We start from the raw sequence: 17,441 nt of genomic DNA, 5'->3' as shown, positions 1-17,441 counted from the left end.
AAACATGGCAAATGTGTGACTACCACTGACAACTCTTGAGTTTTATTTTGAAGATGTGATTGCAGAGTCAGGACTGAAGTCCAGCTTAAAGTTCCCTGGGCACTTAGAGTTTAAATAGGTATAGCAGTCTCATTGCAAAACAACTCATCCTATTTGAATCTTGAGTATCGATTCACATATAAGAGGAAGATGATACGTGGGTCTACATGAGTACGTGGGAATGAAGTTAGAACAATAACAGCATTTGTCTGGGGGCTACCAGAGGCTGCAGAGAGGAAAATGGGAGCTCTCAGTAGCCTCTCAGATGAGCCTAAGCCTTCAGCTCAGTCCTTGTGTGTCGATGGTTTGTGGGCTGTGGGCTGGTTCAACACAGTTCTGTGACTTGTGGGGCAGAGGGATCTGTAGATCTGCACCTCTGGAAAAGGGGATAAGGGAAAAAGGGTAGAGAGATGGGCCCCAAAACAAAACAGCAGCAACAATCTGAGGAGAAACAAACTAATTTACTAAATAAGATATTGGAATGCAAGATAACACTATAATACAATATAATATAATTAGAATTGGGGCTAACAAATCAAATATAATGAGAGAGAGTGTTTGAAATGTGGAAAGGCCTCACCATAACGCTGAGGTGAGATGCGCAGTCAGGTCAAGCAGCAGGGAGGAGAGAGAAAGATGGAAAAAGGGAAAAGAGAAAGTCAGGTGACATATCAAGGCCTTCTATCTGTTCCCCGTGAGCTGAAATGATAACAGAACAGCAAATAGTCTTCAGGGGAATGTAGTAGTTTTCTTCCGGGACAGGTATCCAGACCTGGAGCATTAACTCTTTCACTCCCAGTGCACTACATGATGCTGTGATGTGGAATACCAATAACCAAAAATCATAAAACCGTGACGTTCTGTCATCCCAGGTCTGTGAGAAACTGTGCTGTGAAGAGTCCAGGCATCACATCTCCACAGTGATGGACATGCTGAAGGGCTGAAACATAGTCAAGTTCAGGACTGCAAAGCAGACTACTATCTGTGCATAGAATTACTGAATGAGTTAAAAGCCAAACCAAGTGCTAAATTCAAGCTCTTGCTCTTAGCAGTGTGCTATTTACTGTTGTTTCTTTTTTAAACAACAACAACAAAACTTCTCTTTGGATTGATTTATTCTATTATAAAAGTAACTTCATTTGTTTTTTAAAAAACAAATAGCCATTATTATGAATGTTTTGACTTTACTTTTGTGTAAGCAAGTGCTACTTGTCTAACATGAAAATGTATCATTTCTTCAAATTATTGTTTCATATTTGCATATCACTTTTGTACACCCTTGTATAGTACGAGGGATTTTTACTTTTTCTAAAATTAAAATCTTATAACCTAAATATATAAATGGATGGAAATGCATACCTAGGGAAGAAAAAAAAAATCAAACAACTCACAAAGTCAACCTACACAGCTTCAGGAAAGTAAAGCCGAAGTTTGATAAAAGTAAAGCAGAGTAGTGTGAGCGAGGATCATTGGAAAATGACGGCAAGGAGGCCCTCACTGCATTGTACTGCTGCCCCCTTACGACAAAGGAAACGAAGACCATGAGGAGGCTCATCAGAGGCCTAAAAACAAGTGAGGTTGAACTGTAGGAATTTTGGCAGGGTTCCTTTGCCTTTATGTATGTCACTGGACTCGACCTGGTTGCTTTTGTACTTTGAGGCACAGAATCACAGAATCATTAAGGTTGGAAACGGTCACTTAAGATCATCTAGTCCAACCTCAAACCATCCCTACCAAGCCCCAAAACTATGTCCCTCAGTACCACATCTACACAGTTCTTGAACACCTCCAGGGATGTTGACTCCATCACCTCCCTGGGCAGCCTGCGCCACTGCCGCACCACTCTTTCTGAGAAAAAAATTTTCATAATATTCAGCCTGAACCTTAAGGCCATTCTCCACTGTCCTATCACTGTTACATCGGAGAAGAGGCTGACCCTCATCTCACCACAGCCTCCTTTCAGATAACTGCAGATAGCAATAAGGTCTCCCCAGAACATCCTCTTCTCTGGGCTAAACAATCCCAGTTCCCTCAGCTGCTCCTCATAATGTTTGTGCTCCAGACCCCTCACCAGCTTTGTTGCCCTTCTCTGGACACGCTCCAGGGCCTCAATATCTTTCTTGTAGTGAGGGGCCCAAAACTGAACACAGTACTCAAAGTGGTGGCCTCAACAGAGCTAAGTACAGAGACGATCACCTCCCTGCTCCTGCTGGCTGTACCATTTCTGATACAAGCCAGGGTGCCATTGGCCATCTAGGCACACTGCGGGCTCATGGTCAGCTGGCTGTTGACTAATACAGCACGATCCTTTCTTTCATGCAGGTTTCCAGCCACTCTGCCCCAAGCCTATAGTATTTCCTGGGGTTCTTGTAGTCCAAGTGTAAGACCCAGTACTTGGTCTTGTTGAACCTCATCCCAGTGGCCTCAGACCAGCTATCCAGCCTGTACAGATGCCACTGTAGAGCATTTCTACCCTCAGGCAGATCAATACTTCCTCCCAGCTTAGTGTTGCCTGCAACCTTACTGAGGGTGCACTCAATCCCCTTGTTTGGAAACATGTTATTATCCCCACCCTCTGAACATACAAAGTGGTGGGAGCCTGTCCTGTGTTGAAAGTAGGGGGAGGCACAAAGAAAGGCAAAATCACAGAATCACAGAATCTCAGGATTTGGAAGGGATCTCAAAAGATCATTGAGTCCAAACATCCTGCTAGAGCAGGTCTCCTACAATAAGTTGTACAGGTAGGTGTCCAGATGAGTCCTGAATATCTCCATGGAGGGAGGCTCCACATCAACCACTGATTCAAGGGATGGAATATCTCTCCTTCAAGGAGAGGCTGAAAGAGTAGGGGCTGTTTAGCCTGGAGAAGAGAAGGTTCTGAGGTGACCTGATAGCGGCCTTTGAATCTCTATAGGGGAGTGACATGAAAGAAGGGGACAGATTCTTTATCAATGTCTGTGGTAATAGAACAAGGGGAAATGGCTTCAAGCGTAAAGAAGGTAGACTTAATCTGGATATAAGGAAAAAATCTTTTACTGTGTGGGTGGTGAGGCACTGGAAGAGTTATATGGGCACACCTGATCTGGCCATGGTGCCATCAGACTGTCAGTACTGAACTGAAAAAATAATTTGAAAGGATGCTGTTAACAGATTAAGATGTCTCAAATATTATGGGGGATTTCAATTAAACACAGCATCATTCTGAAAAAGGTGCTACTGTGGGCTGTCAGGACATTTGAAGGACTCATCTGAAAGCAAGAAATTGTGGGACGTTGGAAAGCTTTTCAGACAAAAGGGAAAGAAACAAACCTTGGGTTGTTGGTTAAAGTAAACTGTTAGGAGCTTCCTGTTATCAGGTTGGTGCTGAGATACTGAAGATGAAGATGATATTCTTTGATTTGTATTCTTCTTTCCCAGATATGAAAACCTATCCCCTTAATCAACATTTTCTGTATTTTCTGTTGTCACAGTTCTAATTTAACCTTCAGCCTCATATACCTGAAATTTAACTTGATGAGTTGCTCCATTGCTTAAATGACTGGAAGTCACTTAGAATTAAAGTGCTTTTGTGCTGTAAATTGTGAGATAGCTTCTCATTACTGCTACTATTATTGTGCAGTATTCACAAAATCTGGATGTTTGTAATTGCTTCTGATGGCAAGTACAGTGATCACTCCAGCTGTTCCAGTACTACAGCATGTTAAATTGATTTTGTAGTGAGCTTACATAAACATGCATGCATGGAAAACAACACTATAAATTTAAAATGCTATGATCTACACAAAATTTGTTAAGCTGCATGAGGCCTTTTGGGAAAACAAAAACAAAAACAAACCACCTTCTGGAACAGGAGAATTCCCAAAGTAGGATCTTGTGATTCTATGATTCTATGATCTATTGCTACAGTTTTCAAGTCAGATAAACTGAGTTAATAAGAGGGTAGCATAAATACTTGAATCTGCTGAAGTCAATAGAAATTTGTCACCATTGACTCCAGTGGGGCAGGAATATGCTCCATGTTTCCTGAAGTGAGAGGTTTGGGGAAGAAAAATGACCTCTTGCTCAGAGTTCCCTCATCTTGACGGCTGAGACCACTGCTGCATGCAAGATCCTGGATGAATCTCTCCTTCTGTATGCTCATATTTCACACCATTTAATTTGGAAAACACACACACATATATGATTATGTATATATATACATATACATATATATGTACTTGAGCATATATATCTGAAATATATTCATGTGTCATTATGTAAACAGGCTGCTCCGAAAGTAATACTTCCTACTTTATGATGTTGGCCCACAATGTCTGAGGTAGATGTTGGCGGTATGGCAGTAGAGGTTGAAACTTCCCACCAGCATTCTGTTATATTTTGTTTCTCTGTGACAGATGGCAGCAGAGGGGCAGTCTGACAGAATGGCAACATTCACTGAAACTTGCTGACTGTATATGGAGACTAAATAGTGTATGTGAGCACAGCAATGCACTGGGCGATTCAATCCAGTAGCGGTAACAGAAGGTTACCTCTTCTGGTGAAGATTTTCCTGAGTGTGGTGTGCAGGCTTTTGTTCAACACTGACGAAAATCCGTAGCTAATGGCGTTTGGTCTGTTTAAAAACAGCATTTTGTAGTTGAGAATTTGTTCTATCAAATAGTGTTATTGCGTTCTTTGTGTTGTAGTGTCCATGCAAATAAATAGGAGGCATTACTTTCAGAGCAACTTACATGTATATACTGAACTGTATGTATACGATATATGGAGTATTTGTAATGTATGGTGCACATACATATATGTAACGGCATTAGAATGGATAATAATATCTTTGGGATATTCTGAATTCCTCTGAAGAAGCAAACTAATAGCATTCTTGTGTTCTGATGACATCACTGTATCTAAGCAGGAAAATGAATTCCAGAGAGGAGCGAAGAAGATCTGCACACAAGTGTTCAAGAGCAGCTATCTAAGCATCCCAAGCCTTGGCCTCACCATTCCCAGCCGCACGAGGTCTCGGCGAGAAAGGCTTTTCTTAACCTCAGCGATTGAACAAGGCTATCCTGCGCCTCTCAGCTCTGCTGCTGAGGGCCGGGTTCCGCGCAGGTGAGGGCGGCCGCGGAGCGGCGGGGCGGAGTCGGGGCGGGGCGGAGTGGCTGCGGCCGCACCGCCCCGCGCCGCAGGAAGCACCGCCCGTGCGCCTTCCTCCTTCTCTTCCTCCTCCGCCTCCGCCCGCCTCCCGCGGTGGCGGCGCGGCCATGCAGCAGTACTTTTCCCTGGCTGACTGCGAGGTGATGGGCTTCGATCTGGATCACACGCTGTGCCGTTACCACCTCCCGCAGAGCGCGACGGTGAGTGCGGGCACGGCGCGGCCGCAGAGCCAGGGTTGCCCGCTTCGCTCCGGCCGCCCGAGCGGAAGTGCGAGTGAGGGCGTGCGGGGCCGGCGGGGGTCTCGGGTGCGAGGGGAGTCCCGCGGGGGGACGGGAAGCCAACGGGAAACGTGAGAGGAAGGGAGAAGCGGGAGCCTCTCTCTTTGCCTGCCCCCTCGGCAGGCCTCAGCCCGACCGGGGGGCACTGCCGTGTCTTTGCCTTGGAAACGGCGCCTCCGAAGTGTTCGCCTGCCTGGAGTGGTGCTGAGAAAGGCAGAGTCCCCCCGCGTCGGAGCAGGCGGTTCGAAGTGCATAGCGCTTTCTGTAGGGGATCGTGGCAAACTTTGTCGTGCTTAGAACGGTGAGCATGAGGGCATTCAGCATCTCTGCCTCAGCGTTGCTGTCTGTCAGAGCCTGATGGCATGCGCTGCACCTTCTGCCTCAGCACTTCTTTTCTGCTTGGCCCCTTTCAGTCTCGGGTATTCCATCTGCAAGGCTCCCCTCTGTTGAGGTCAGAATGCTGCACAGCTGTCTCATGCCCCATGGATGTTCTTAAGTGTGATACAGAAATAACTGTTTTTATAGAAACAAGTGTAACAATGGTGCAATGCACCTTGTTCTGTGAAACTGCATTGCTTTCTAAGATGGTGTTATCCTACAGAGAGGCGTTTTTCTTACGGAAAAAGACTTCTCAAATTTTGTTCACTCTTCTCACAAGGCAGCGGCTGGTTGTCACATGCCCTTTGTGCATATCCTTACTGGTGACCAATAAAGCACTTTAAAGTGCTGGCATGAGCACCAGAAGATACAGTTGTTACTGTTTGTCATTCTCACTATTCAAAGTCATTCCAAGAGCAACTTTGGGAGAACAGTTTTAATGAAAGAACTATGAGAAAAAGGGACCTGGCATTATCTGTTAGATTTACTTGCGCAACCTCACTAATGCATTACAGTAAGAACTGGCTGAATGTTGTGCTAGGCTTTAGCACTTATTCTTTCTGGCCTTATGAATCTTTTACTTAGTAGTTGCTGTTTTCTTCAGAATATGTTTTATCAGGAATGTTTAAAATGTTCTGCGTCCAGGTCTGGTGCCCCCAGTACAAAAAAGACAAGGAGCTGTTGGAGAGGGTCCAGAGGAGGGCCACAAAGATGGTCAGAGGGCTGGAGCACCTCCCCTATGAAGATGGGCTGAGAAAGCTGGGCTTGTTCAGCCTGGAAAAAAGAAGGCTGTGGGGTACTTCATTGCAGCTTTCCAGTACCTAAAGGAGCCTATAAACAGGAGGACAGTCAACTCTTTACAAGGGTAGATAATGGCAGGACACAGGGAAATGGTTTTAATTTGAGGGAGGGAAGACTTAGGTTGGGTATCATGGGGAAGTTCTTTACAGAGAGAGTGGTGAGGTGCTGGAACAGGCTGCCCAGAGAGGCTGTGGATGCCCCATCCCTGAAGGTGTTCAAGGCCAGGTTGGATGGGGCCTTGGGCAGCCTGGTCTAGTACTGGATGTGAAGGTTAGTGACTTTGCCTGTGGCATGGGGGTTGGAGCCTGATGATCTTTGAGGTCCCTTCCAACCCTGGCCATTCTGTGATTCAATTATTCTGTGTTTACTAGCTGCAGTTGTTGATAGGCTCAGGTGCTACTTGTTGAATCAGGGTAACCTGACACTTAAAAAAAAAAAAAAAAAAAAAAAAAAAAAAAAAAAACTTAGAAGGGGGAAGTAGTGACTGGCTTTGGGTGCTTAGCATCTTTGTTTCCCAGTAGTCTTGAAGATCTAGGGCAGTAAGGTAGAACGGTATACATCTGGCTGTGTTACAAAAGTTGCCCCAGAACTATTGCATGAGCATCTTGAGCTGTTTTCCAGCCTACTAGAAGTAACTCAGGCACTACTGGTAAAATGCTGTGGAGGAGCAGGTCCCCCATACTCCTTGTTTGCCTCTTCTTTGGTGGTACTAAAGTTCACATCTTCCCAGGGAAAGCATTATCTTTAGATACCTTAATCAATGTAGTTAATACAATTTTAATTTTTTGTTTTATTTTATTTTCCCATTTATAGCTAATATATGATAGTTTTGCTCAGTATCTGGTAACGGAGAAGGGTTACGACAAAGACTTGCTGACTCTAAATCCAGAAAGCTTAGACTTCTGGTAAGTATGTTGAAAATAACATAAACTTTCTTCATAACTTCCTTTATACTATTTGTAGTATACTTTTACGAAGCTTGGAAAACAGCTTCTTAGACATTTGTTAAGACTATCAGACCAAATAGGTAACTTCAATTTTTTTCCAACAAGTACTTAAAACCATAAGTATTTCTCTTGAAATACTTCTAATATGATGTTTTGAAGAGACAACTGAATATTCAAGCTTGCTTTGTGCTTTCTATGAATTCCCCAAAAACTTTGTGGTTTAACTTGCTGAGATACACCTCCTTTTTCTTCCACCCTTAACTGGTAAATACAGTAACCATCAGAAATTAGTCATATCTCCATGTTTCTCTTTACAGATGTGTTTTTGTTTGTGTAAGGCAGAATAATCCCAACAGTCTTCTCAGGAACTGAGGAAAGGTGACATGCCAAGAAGTAGCCCTTGAGTGATGCTTTAGGCACAAAGCTGTAATGTAAGAAACTAAAACACAAGTTTCTGGTCTGAATTCAGTGGTATCTGAGGTGGAACTTTAATGTGAATCACTGATGTTCCAACTTTTATAGGTTATAATCTATGGCAAGAGTATGGGGACTTGAAGGTCAGGTTATTGCTGTTTGTTTTGGCTTTGTTTCTCCTTAGGAGAAGCACAGGTATTTTGTTTTCAAGTTGTTTTTACAATTCAGTATTTGATTGGTGAGTTTCCAAACGTGTCTGATTGCAAATCTCATGTGATAACCAGGGTTTCTGTATTTCTCATATTTTGAGGACTCTGAGGCATGAAATCTAGTTAACATTTAGATATATCTACCTTGGTTGCATCCTGAAGCTGGGGGCTCCTTAATGAGGATCTGCAAGCCCATAGTGCTGGTAGCATCGCATTGATGCTAATCACCCAGGTGTCGAGTGTGAAAGGATAGTCTGCTAGCTGGGTTCATAGCACGTTGTCTTTCCTTTGGGTACCATATAACAGAATGAAGAAAGCATTACTTTTCCATTTTCTTTTATATTTTCCAATATTATTCTAGACATTGAACTCTGTTCTCATTTTTCAAACAACCTAAGTAAATGTGAATTCATTTTTCTGAAAGTTGTGAATTTACTAGGTGAGTTAGGAACTACTGTGGCACATCTGTCCTACTCAGTGTACCCTTCACCTTGTGAGTGCAGACTAGCCTGACAATGCCTCTCTTCACATGCTCTTTAGATACTCTGTTGTCTCGCTGGGAATGATGTTCTATCTCTCTCTTCCTTAATATTGGTGTTACTGTTGCAGTAGTAAGTAGGGGAGGTACAGTCAAAATGTGTATTTAATTTCCTTTAATAGTGGCTTGAACATCACATTTCTTAGTTGTATATGTTCAGGCCTTAATCCCCCAACCCTATCTATATGAATAATCACACTGAACTCACGGAACAATGGAACTGGATTTATTTAGTAGGAATTTGCTATGTAAGTGAAATCCAGCCCTCACTGTAATGATATGTATTTGCATACGTTACTTTCAAACATGGGAGTGTTTGAGGGGTTGTGATTTGTTGCTTTTAAGTGGCATTGTTATATAGCTTCTGTAACTGCATTTCACTATTCTGATACAAAGAGGCATTCTTCTGAAAACATTTTTCTTGTTTCTTCCTTAAAAAAACAAACAACAACAATTATTTTTAGTTGTAAAGGCTTGGCATTGGACTTTGAAGATGGAAACTTCCTGAAGCTTGCGGAAGATGGAACAGTTTTGAGGTAATACTGATTACGTGTATTTATTGTTAAACAAACATGAACATTTTATCCTCTTTTTGAAAGTCACCTCAGTTTTATTAAACATCTAAAATACTGGTTTCAATATATATTCATTTATGTAAAAATTTAAATACTCTTGGGTAAACTAGTGTTCAGTATCTCTTAATGTTATAAACCTAGTATTTTCATAATATTTCCATATTAGCTGCTAGGAAGAATATATAATTTTTTATAAACAACTAAGATTGAGTGCATACTGATCTTGAAACTAAATTCACTTTTTTCAGTGGCTACCAATGTACTCTGTCCAATTCTGCTAAGATCCAGGGTAAGGTTTTTCTTTGAATTCTGAGTAACTTGAGTCAATCAGTACTAATGACTAATGTTAATGACAGAGCAATTGTCTTTGTACCATACATATTCAGAATTCTTGCAGACTTGCTACATGTAGCTTAAATAGCCTGAGGTAAATTAAGCATAGAAACTGACACGTTCACTTGGGGAAGTCTTTTTTTCCTCTTAAAAATAAATTTTCCCTTGAGTCATAATTTTAGTACATCTTTACTTCATTTTTCCTTCTTTTTTTTTTTTCTTAAAAAACAAAAAACAAAACAAAACAAAAAAAAAAAAAAAATGAAGATGCTAGGGGAAATCAGATTTCATTGAATTCTTGGAAGGTGTCCCCATCCATGGCAGGGCAGGTAGGAACTAAGTGATCTCTAAAGGCCCCTTCCAACACAAATTGTTTTATGATTCTATCAAATAAGGAATGAAATATCTGTGAGTCTTTCTTATGCGTACAGAAATTCAGTTAGTACCATGAATTTCAAAGAGCTAGGTTTGGAATTCAAGACAAGAGGATATATTAATGTAAAGGGAAGAGTGTTACAGTATTAGTTATCGTGGCATTTCCTGTTTCCTTCAAAACTGGGTTGTGTATGTTCTTTAGGGGCACAGTTTGATGGTCAAGTTAGTGGATTTTTAATTCCTGAAAAGGCTTGTACCTATTTCTGTATTACATAGCTGCTTTGAGGGCTCAAACTAGAATTTTATCACAGTCCTGCCCTGCATTTTGTGAATGTTACCAGGCTTCAGAATGGTGTATAGGCTTCCTGCTCTGTGTTTTATTGTGCAGTGTATATTGAAAGTTCAAGTATAATGTCCTCATACAATTGAGAACATTCGAGCAACACAGAGTGATTGTGTTAGGAGGTGAGGCACAGTATCCATGCCCTCAGCCAACCAGACCTTTGTGAACTAAAACTTATACTGGGGACTGTAGTGCGTAAGTTAAAAGCTTAGGTCCTAGCAAACTTCAGATTAGGAGCTCAAGTGAAGATAAACTTGCATGCACTTTGGTATTCAATTGCAGTTCATTACTGTTTTCTAGATGTACTCTGAATGTTTTTAACCTTTTGTTTTTCTCTCTATAATGCATCAAACAGGGCAAGCCATGGCACTAGGAGTATGACATCTGAAGAGATCCTGGAGATTTATGGAAGGAGGGAATGGAAGCATTTTAGTACAGTCAGTGGAATGCTTTCCCGCTCAGGTAGCTCTACCTCAGAATGTCCTGGTCTGTGTAACTGCTTTGTCCCCTTCAGTGTTTATTGTAGTGTTAGTTCATCCTAAATCTATTTAAAAAAAAATATTTGAGATGAGAATTACTGAAATATGTGAGTGTTTGGGGCAAAGGTTGTTTTTATATTTTTAACCTCTAATACTTAAAATTAAATCATCAATTATAAGGCAAGTAATGAACAAGCTAACAGTACAGGTTTGGTTGTAGAGATGGGCACATTGTTTCTTGTTGAAGTAGTGAAGTTCATAATCTAATTTAAGAATAATTTAAAAAAAAATCAAGTTTGTCTTAATTGTTGGCATGTTGCTGTCAGTGTTCTTGCTGGAGGCCTAGCTGGAAGTGCAATTAACAGAGCAGGTATGGAAACACAACTGCTCATCTTGTGGTGGCAGCTGTTTAATTTTAAGATGGGAATCATGTTGTGAAGGCACTGTGGTTAGGTTTCCACTTTTACTAGCCACCTTGTACTTTATCTCAAATTTTCTTTAAGATTAGTAATTGTGAGTGATGCACATAAAGGGAAAAATGCTCGCTGATAGTTGTCCTGTGTGATAGAGATGTTCTTTACCATTTTGCTGTCATAAACTCTTTTGTCATCTTTACACTAAACTGCAGGTAATCTTTTGCAGCTGGGTAGAACAGTACCTCAGCTATATGTACAAAAGAAATGTTTTGCATTCATTATTTAGTTCCCTTTCATGAATATTAGTCCTTGTTTTGCTGACTTATGTAGTATACATAAGAGACAGCACAGACAAGATCATTAATACAATGAAAGCATCACCTATTTTACTCTATTTACTTTAAATTTACTTTAATCTAAATTTACTTTAAAATCAGTTTTACTCCCAGAAAAGAATTGCTGAACATGACCTTAGTCTGGGAGAAATGTTTGCGCCCTTCTGACTTTTTTGTTCTGCTTTGGGGCATCATAGAATAATGTGAGCATGCTTCTCACTGGGCTAAGTTTCTGTCTTTAGCATGTGTTTTCAAAGGACAGGACTATAGGAAATCCATCCCAGCCACTGTATTAGATGATTCAAACCAAATACCCAAGCACCGCCCAAGGGTGAAATGAATCCAGGGAGGATCCTGCCTTCTTGCCCAGAAGTTAGACATTCAAGAATTTCCTTGCAAATTTTTTGTTTTAGACAATGAAGGAAAGATAAAATCCAAAGTTAAACAGGTTATGAGACACTTGTACAGTGTGCCACTTATAAACAACTATAACATCAGAATAGGAAGGACATTTTAGATAAGTTCTACAGCTAGAAATGCAATTTCGTTGAAATCTGGGGATGCTGCAAAACATCACTGAGAAATGCTGAAACATTGCTTTTATTTTCCCATTTTGTTTCAATGATGCTTGAATAATCCTATTTGGTAAATAAAATGCATCTGTCCACTTCGTTTCGGTTCATTCAATTTTGACTTGTATTTTATAAGATGCTGCTTTCAAAGTCACTTGACATTTCTTACGCTGTCTTTCACTTTATGACAAATTGTATTGTTGTGGCATTTTCAAAATAAAACCACTCTGTTATCACTGAAGTGAAGCAATTCAACAGTCTCATAACAGACTAGGTCAGTGTTATTGAAAGGAAGTACTTTGTGAGATCAGCAAGGGGAATATAGCGCAATTCTCAGTAGTGCAGAGGAGCAGGGTAAAAAAAAAAAAAAAAAAAAAAAAACCTGCCAAATGGTTTCAATTCCCATTAATACCCTAAATTCAGACGTTATTTAAGGAGGGCTGTACTCAGTAAGAGTTGATCTCTCTTGTGCCCACATGTTTGATGTGTTAATGGTTGGACTTGATGATCTTAGTGATCTTTTCCAGCCTTAGTAATTCTATGATTCTATGTAAGACCTGTCAAATTTTCTGAAACAACTTCTCAGACTCACAGTATTTCTTATTGCTGGGGAAACTGATATTTTGGAATAGCTGAGCAACACTGCTTTGGCTTTTAAGACTCATTTCCATCTCTTCCACCAAAACTTTTAGAATCCTAAAATGTTTCCTAAAAATCTTACTGCTTTGGTGTAAGGTAACTGTTGCCAACGGCCAGTTATGAGAATAAATAGAAATAGAAATAAAACCTAACAAATGTATTAAGTTGGGAAACAAATAATGCTTATTATCATAAAATTCAAGTAACAGCTCGTAATACTATTTAAATATATTATTTATTTGTAAACTATACAATACATATTTAAAAACTAGAGGTGTTGTTTGTGTTTTTTTTCCAGCCAAATACTATCTGTATGATAATTATTTTGATCTACCAGGAGCCCTGCTGTGTGCAAGGGTTGTGGACAGTTTAGATGAGGTAAGAGCTGGACTTTCTGAAATTAAATGTTCCATTATCTTTATCCTTTTCTGCCTCACTTGCTGTATGCATTCAATAATGCATGCAAGTAATACGTTCAGTGAAGTTAAGCTCTTTAGCTCTCCTTTCTTGTTTGAAATTTTTCGTGCCAGACTTATCAGTGTATTAAAGCTGTCCCCCAAACTACTTGTGACTTACTTGGTATGGTCAGAGTAAATGTACTTCCACCAGAGGGCACAAATAGCTAGGACAAGAACAAATGAGTTATTTACTCAAGTTTATTCTGTGATATGGAGAATATTCTTCTTAAAAATCTTTAATTGTACTTGATGGTACTTGAATTAAATCTGAAGAATAATATGGTTTGCTAGTTTGAAAGAAATGTTAAATGGTTGAAAGCTTAATTCCAGCCTTTCTTCTTAAATGTGTTTTGTGTCTTAAGTGTGATAATCTGTATGTGTAGATGTAAATAAATCTATGGTATACTGTGATTTTTCCAGTTGTTTTTTTTTTTCCTTTAAGCAATAAATTATATTTAAAGGTGGAAAATGAAATTGGTCCAACTTTTTTCAGTGGTTCTTAGATATACAGTGTAGCTTAGATCCTATCTTTGATGTTTGTTATCATTTGATTCAGTTGAGTCAAAGAAGAGTTGAAACTTTAACTTTTAGGTAGCTGTAGAAAAGAGCTTTTGTCTTTGAGTAAAATATCTGAGTGTCAATGAGGTATGGATATAATCTACTGTCTGAAAGTACTAAAGTAATGCAGCGCTTTGTCTGCAGACTAGAATTGAGAATTGTAAGATGGGTATCTGCAGTCCCTTGGAGTATCACCTGACTTGATGTTTTAGGCTTAGATCCAAAATAGCATGCTGAGCAGATTGCTGTTTTAAGTCTAACTGCTGCTTGAAGAATTATCTAAAGCTAGCTCATTGGCAAACGCTGAGGACAGGTATGTCATAAGAGTCTTAATTTTGTGCCTGATTAATCTCATTCCTTGCTCACTCACAGCTTGGAATCCTCTCTCAGATGTCACACCTGTACTGTGTTGCTTTATTTTACAGTTAATTTAGACTTGGTACAAGTCACTTGGTGATGGGGAGAAAGAGGATGGTGCTGAAATGTGGCTCAGCTCACGTGTAGTGTGTTTACATGTTCTGTTACTAGTTTACTAGCTGGAGCACTGTACCTGGAGCAGTGCTGTCTTTATCCAGAGAGAAACCCATGCTCTATTTTTCCACAGAGCTGCTAGAAATGGTTCAAGAATGTTCTTCATGAGTTTCTTGAATATTTAACTGCATATTAGCTCAATTTCAGTACAGGGACTGCAGCAGTTTTGTGAGATGTTACCATCAGCCAGATGATGAAGACACAAGGCAGGAGGTTGTAGGCCTCTCCAGTACTCGTGCCCTGGACACATGCTGCAGTTGTTAAGCTATTTTCATATGGTATTAAAACCATTGCATTTTAATTCCTTCTAACTCCTAAACAGAATTGTAGGCTTGTATTTCTTCTTCTTGCAACTTGTATTAGTAAAGGCTACTTTTCCTTAAAATTTCCAGAAAACATTCTAGGATTTGGAGAGTTTCCTACTGAAATAGATGGAGAACTAGGTTCCAATTCAAAATGGGTTCAGACAAGAGCTGGGTGCTGCATTGCTCTAATCTGTTAAAGATGTGTAAGCATTTGATGAATTTGTGTATGTTTTCAGGCAAATAAGAGCTTCTCAACATTTTGCATCTGTGCATTGAAGCTCTACACAAAATACTTTTTGTCTGATACTTCATCTAATGAAATCACTACACAGGCATGCTCATAGTTATCTCTCTGCTTTCAGGGAATTGGCCATTTTTCTTTTATGTGCAGTAGCTCTGGATTTTCAGTAGGGTAGTTTTACAGTCGTTTTGGTCTTTTGTAAAACCAGAGGTTTTGAGGGAAGTATACCACTTTTAAACTTTCATGCACTTGTCCTCAGAACAACACTCTTGAGGAACTGTTAGCTCGTTGCACTGATTTTTAGAAGAAGCAAGCAAACAAAACAATGAAAGAAAAAACAAGGCTAGAGTCAGCCACGTGGAGTATATGCAGAGTTGAACCTGTCTAAGGGCTGGCGGTAGTAGAGGCTACTGCTGTCACCACTAGACAGACATTCCCTGACATCTCATGAATACAACTTCAGATAATGACCTTGCTTAGCAGTTAACTAAACTGACATACACAGTACTTTTTCTCTCTGACAGTCCTTTTTATATATATCTGCAGTAGTTTGCTAGAATAATGGATTTAGGGATGACAGGGGAAGCAATAACACTATCTTTCCTGATCTTAATCTCTAAAGTGGTGGATCATAAGTAGGCTACCAATAGTGCTTGTGAGTCACATGTGAAAGGCCTTGTTAGTGCTACCTGATGGAGATGAAATTAAGGGCAGACTTCTTTTTTTTTTTTTTTTTTTTTTTTTTTTTTTTTTTTTTTTTTTTGAAGCCTCTGTGTTGGATTAAGCCTGAAATAGCAGTTTGCTACAAATAAACTGCATGTCTTAAGACATTTTAAATTCATTTTCACTTTCTAAATACATCCTTCTCAAGAAAATGCCTTCTACTTACAAAGTAAGTCTTTATTCAGGTACTAGCGCAGAGATAGGCTGACAGGTTTAGGACATAGGACAAAGCCATAAAAATCTGTCACAGTTGCGTCAAAACTTAAGCTTAAGTAGATACAAAACCTGCAATAACACTACAAAATACTTTCTATGGTGTAGAAACTGACATCTGCTTTATTGCTGCTCTGTGCTTTGTAACAGAGCACCTCTTACAAGCTCAGTAACTAATTCTCTGCCCTATAATGTGCTTAGCTGTGTAATTGCACCTGTGTTTAACTCAACATTTTTAAAGTTTGTAGTGTTTGAGTCCCAGAGCACTCTGAGCTGCTTGTGAAGCTTTTTCTCTATCTTAATGAGACACTGGGAGGGTAACTGAGGTCAGCAGAAGTGCTTCTGCACCTGGACAGCTTTCTAGGAAAAGTGGGAGACTGATCACATTGAAGATTGTTTTTTTTCCCTGTCCTGCCAGAGCAGGGGTTTGGCAATCTACAAAGCACAGCACAGGGTAGTGTTGCTCAGTCTGGCTTCTCTAAGCATTTCATGTGGTGTTTAGGGTGGAGCTGTTGGCAGAAGAACATTGTCACTATTTTGTAGTGAAAGTTTTTACAAGTTGCAATGGTGGAAGGTGATATGAGTGCCAGACTGTAGTTAATGTCAGCCTATTAATTTAGTACAATGTCTGCAGCTCTAGGCATTAATTTTTCCTAGAAGTCAGCAGGGTAGCTCGTTCATTAAGTTGCTGTTCTAATGCCCCTTTTTGCTGTAAGGTTTTTAGGCTACTTATAAATATGAGTAATTCAAAAGCAGGGTGCAGATCTGCCTCCCATTATTCAGAGTTCACAGCTGAGTTCTGAGTCCTGATTCCTACTGTCTAGGACTGCTCTACTCCATTTTCAAAATATTTTTATTTGTTAATGGCATTCTTCCCACTGTTTGAGTATAAAAGCTTGAAATGGCTGATATTTTATGTAGTGACTAGATTCCTTTAACAATTACAGCATGATGGTCAGAAAAAATATGACTTCTGGAAGGACATGGTGGCTGCTATCCAGCATAATTATAAAATATCAGCTTTTAAAGGTAAGTAGGTTCACCAACAACTTACAGTAATAGCCAGAAATATTACATATACTTGCTGAAACAAATACATTTGCTACCATACTGTAGGTTACTCAACGTACCTTTTACTTTTCAGGCTTCTAAGTTGTTCTATTTACACGTTAATCCTGCTATATTGGTATTCTTACTTTGTTCAGCTGGAGCTGCTTTGATATTTTTAGTAGAACTTTTGATGTATTACCTCACTGACTTTAGAAGAAAAATATTCGATTCATACAATAATGTCAGCATTATTTCACTGTATTTTATTCTATTCTTGGTGTTCTTGTATTTATGAATAACATCAGATATGCACTGAAAAGAAAGGAAACTAATATTTGGTAAATTTTTTAATAGGCTTTCTTTAGCCCTTTAGTTTTCATTATATTGCATATGAATCATGCGTAGTTAGCTTCCTTTTTAAAAAATAAATTTTACAGTAAGTTTTTATTTGGGAACATAATTTAAAGCCTGATCCTTGAAATCATGTAAATAATCAATTTTACATGTGTGGGAGTGTCTGCTTGTGTGTACATGTATACACAT

At 39.6% G+C, this 17,441-nt stretch overlaps 1 protein-coding gene across 1 annotated transcript in view; it reads left to right on the top strand.

The window, feature by feature from the left end:
* Positions 1 to 5,294: 5,294 nt before the first annotated feature.
* Positions 5,295 to 17,441, top strand: part of LOC306944413 (dermatan-sulfate epimerase-like) — a gene marked incomplete at both ends in the record, with an annotated part of 163,682 nt that continues 151,535 nt past the window's right edge. The window contains 6 exons of the mRNA XM_079532940.1: positions 5,295 to 5,387; positions 7,458 to 7,549; positions 9,217 to 9,288; positions 10,734 to 10,840; positions 13,118 to 13,197; positions 16,796 to 16,877. Coding sequence (XP_079389066.1) covers positions 5,295 to 5,387; positions 7,458 to 7,549; positions 9,217 to 9,288; positions 10,734 to 10,840; positions 13,118 to 13,197; positions 16,796 to 16,877 — 526 coding nt within the window. The remainder of the gene's footprint in view (positions 5,388 to 7,457; positions 7,550 to 9,216; positions 9,289 to 10,733; positions 10,841 to 13,117; positions 13,198 to 16,795; positions 16,878 to 17,441) is intronic.

The sequence above is a fragment of the Tetrao urogallus genome, assembly GCF_951394365.1.
Source record: "Tetrao urogallus genome assembly, chromosome: 2".
Taxonomy (NCBI): Eukaryota; Metazoa; Chordata; class Aves; order Galliformes; family Phasianidae; genus Tetrao; species Tetrao urogallus.
Note: the sequence above shows the minus strand (reverse complement) of the source record. Positions and strands in the feature narration are given on the sequence as shown.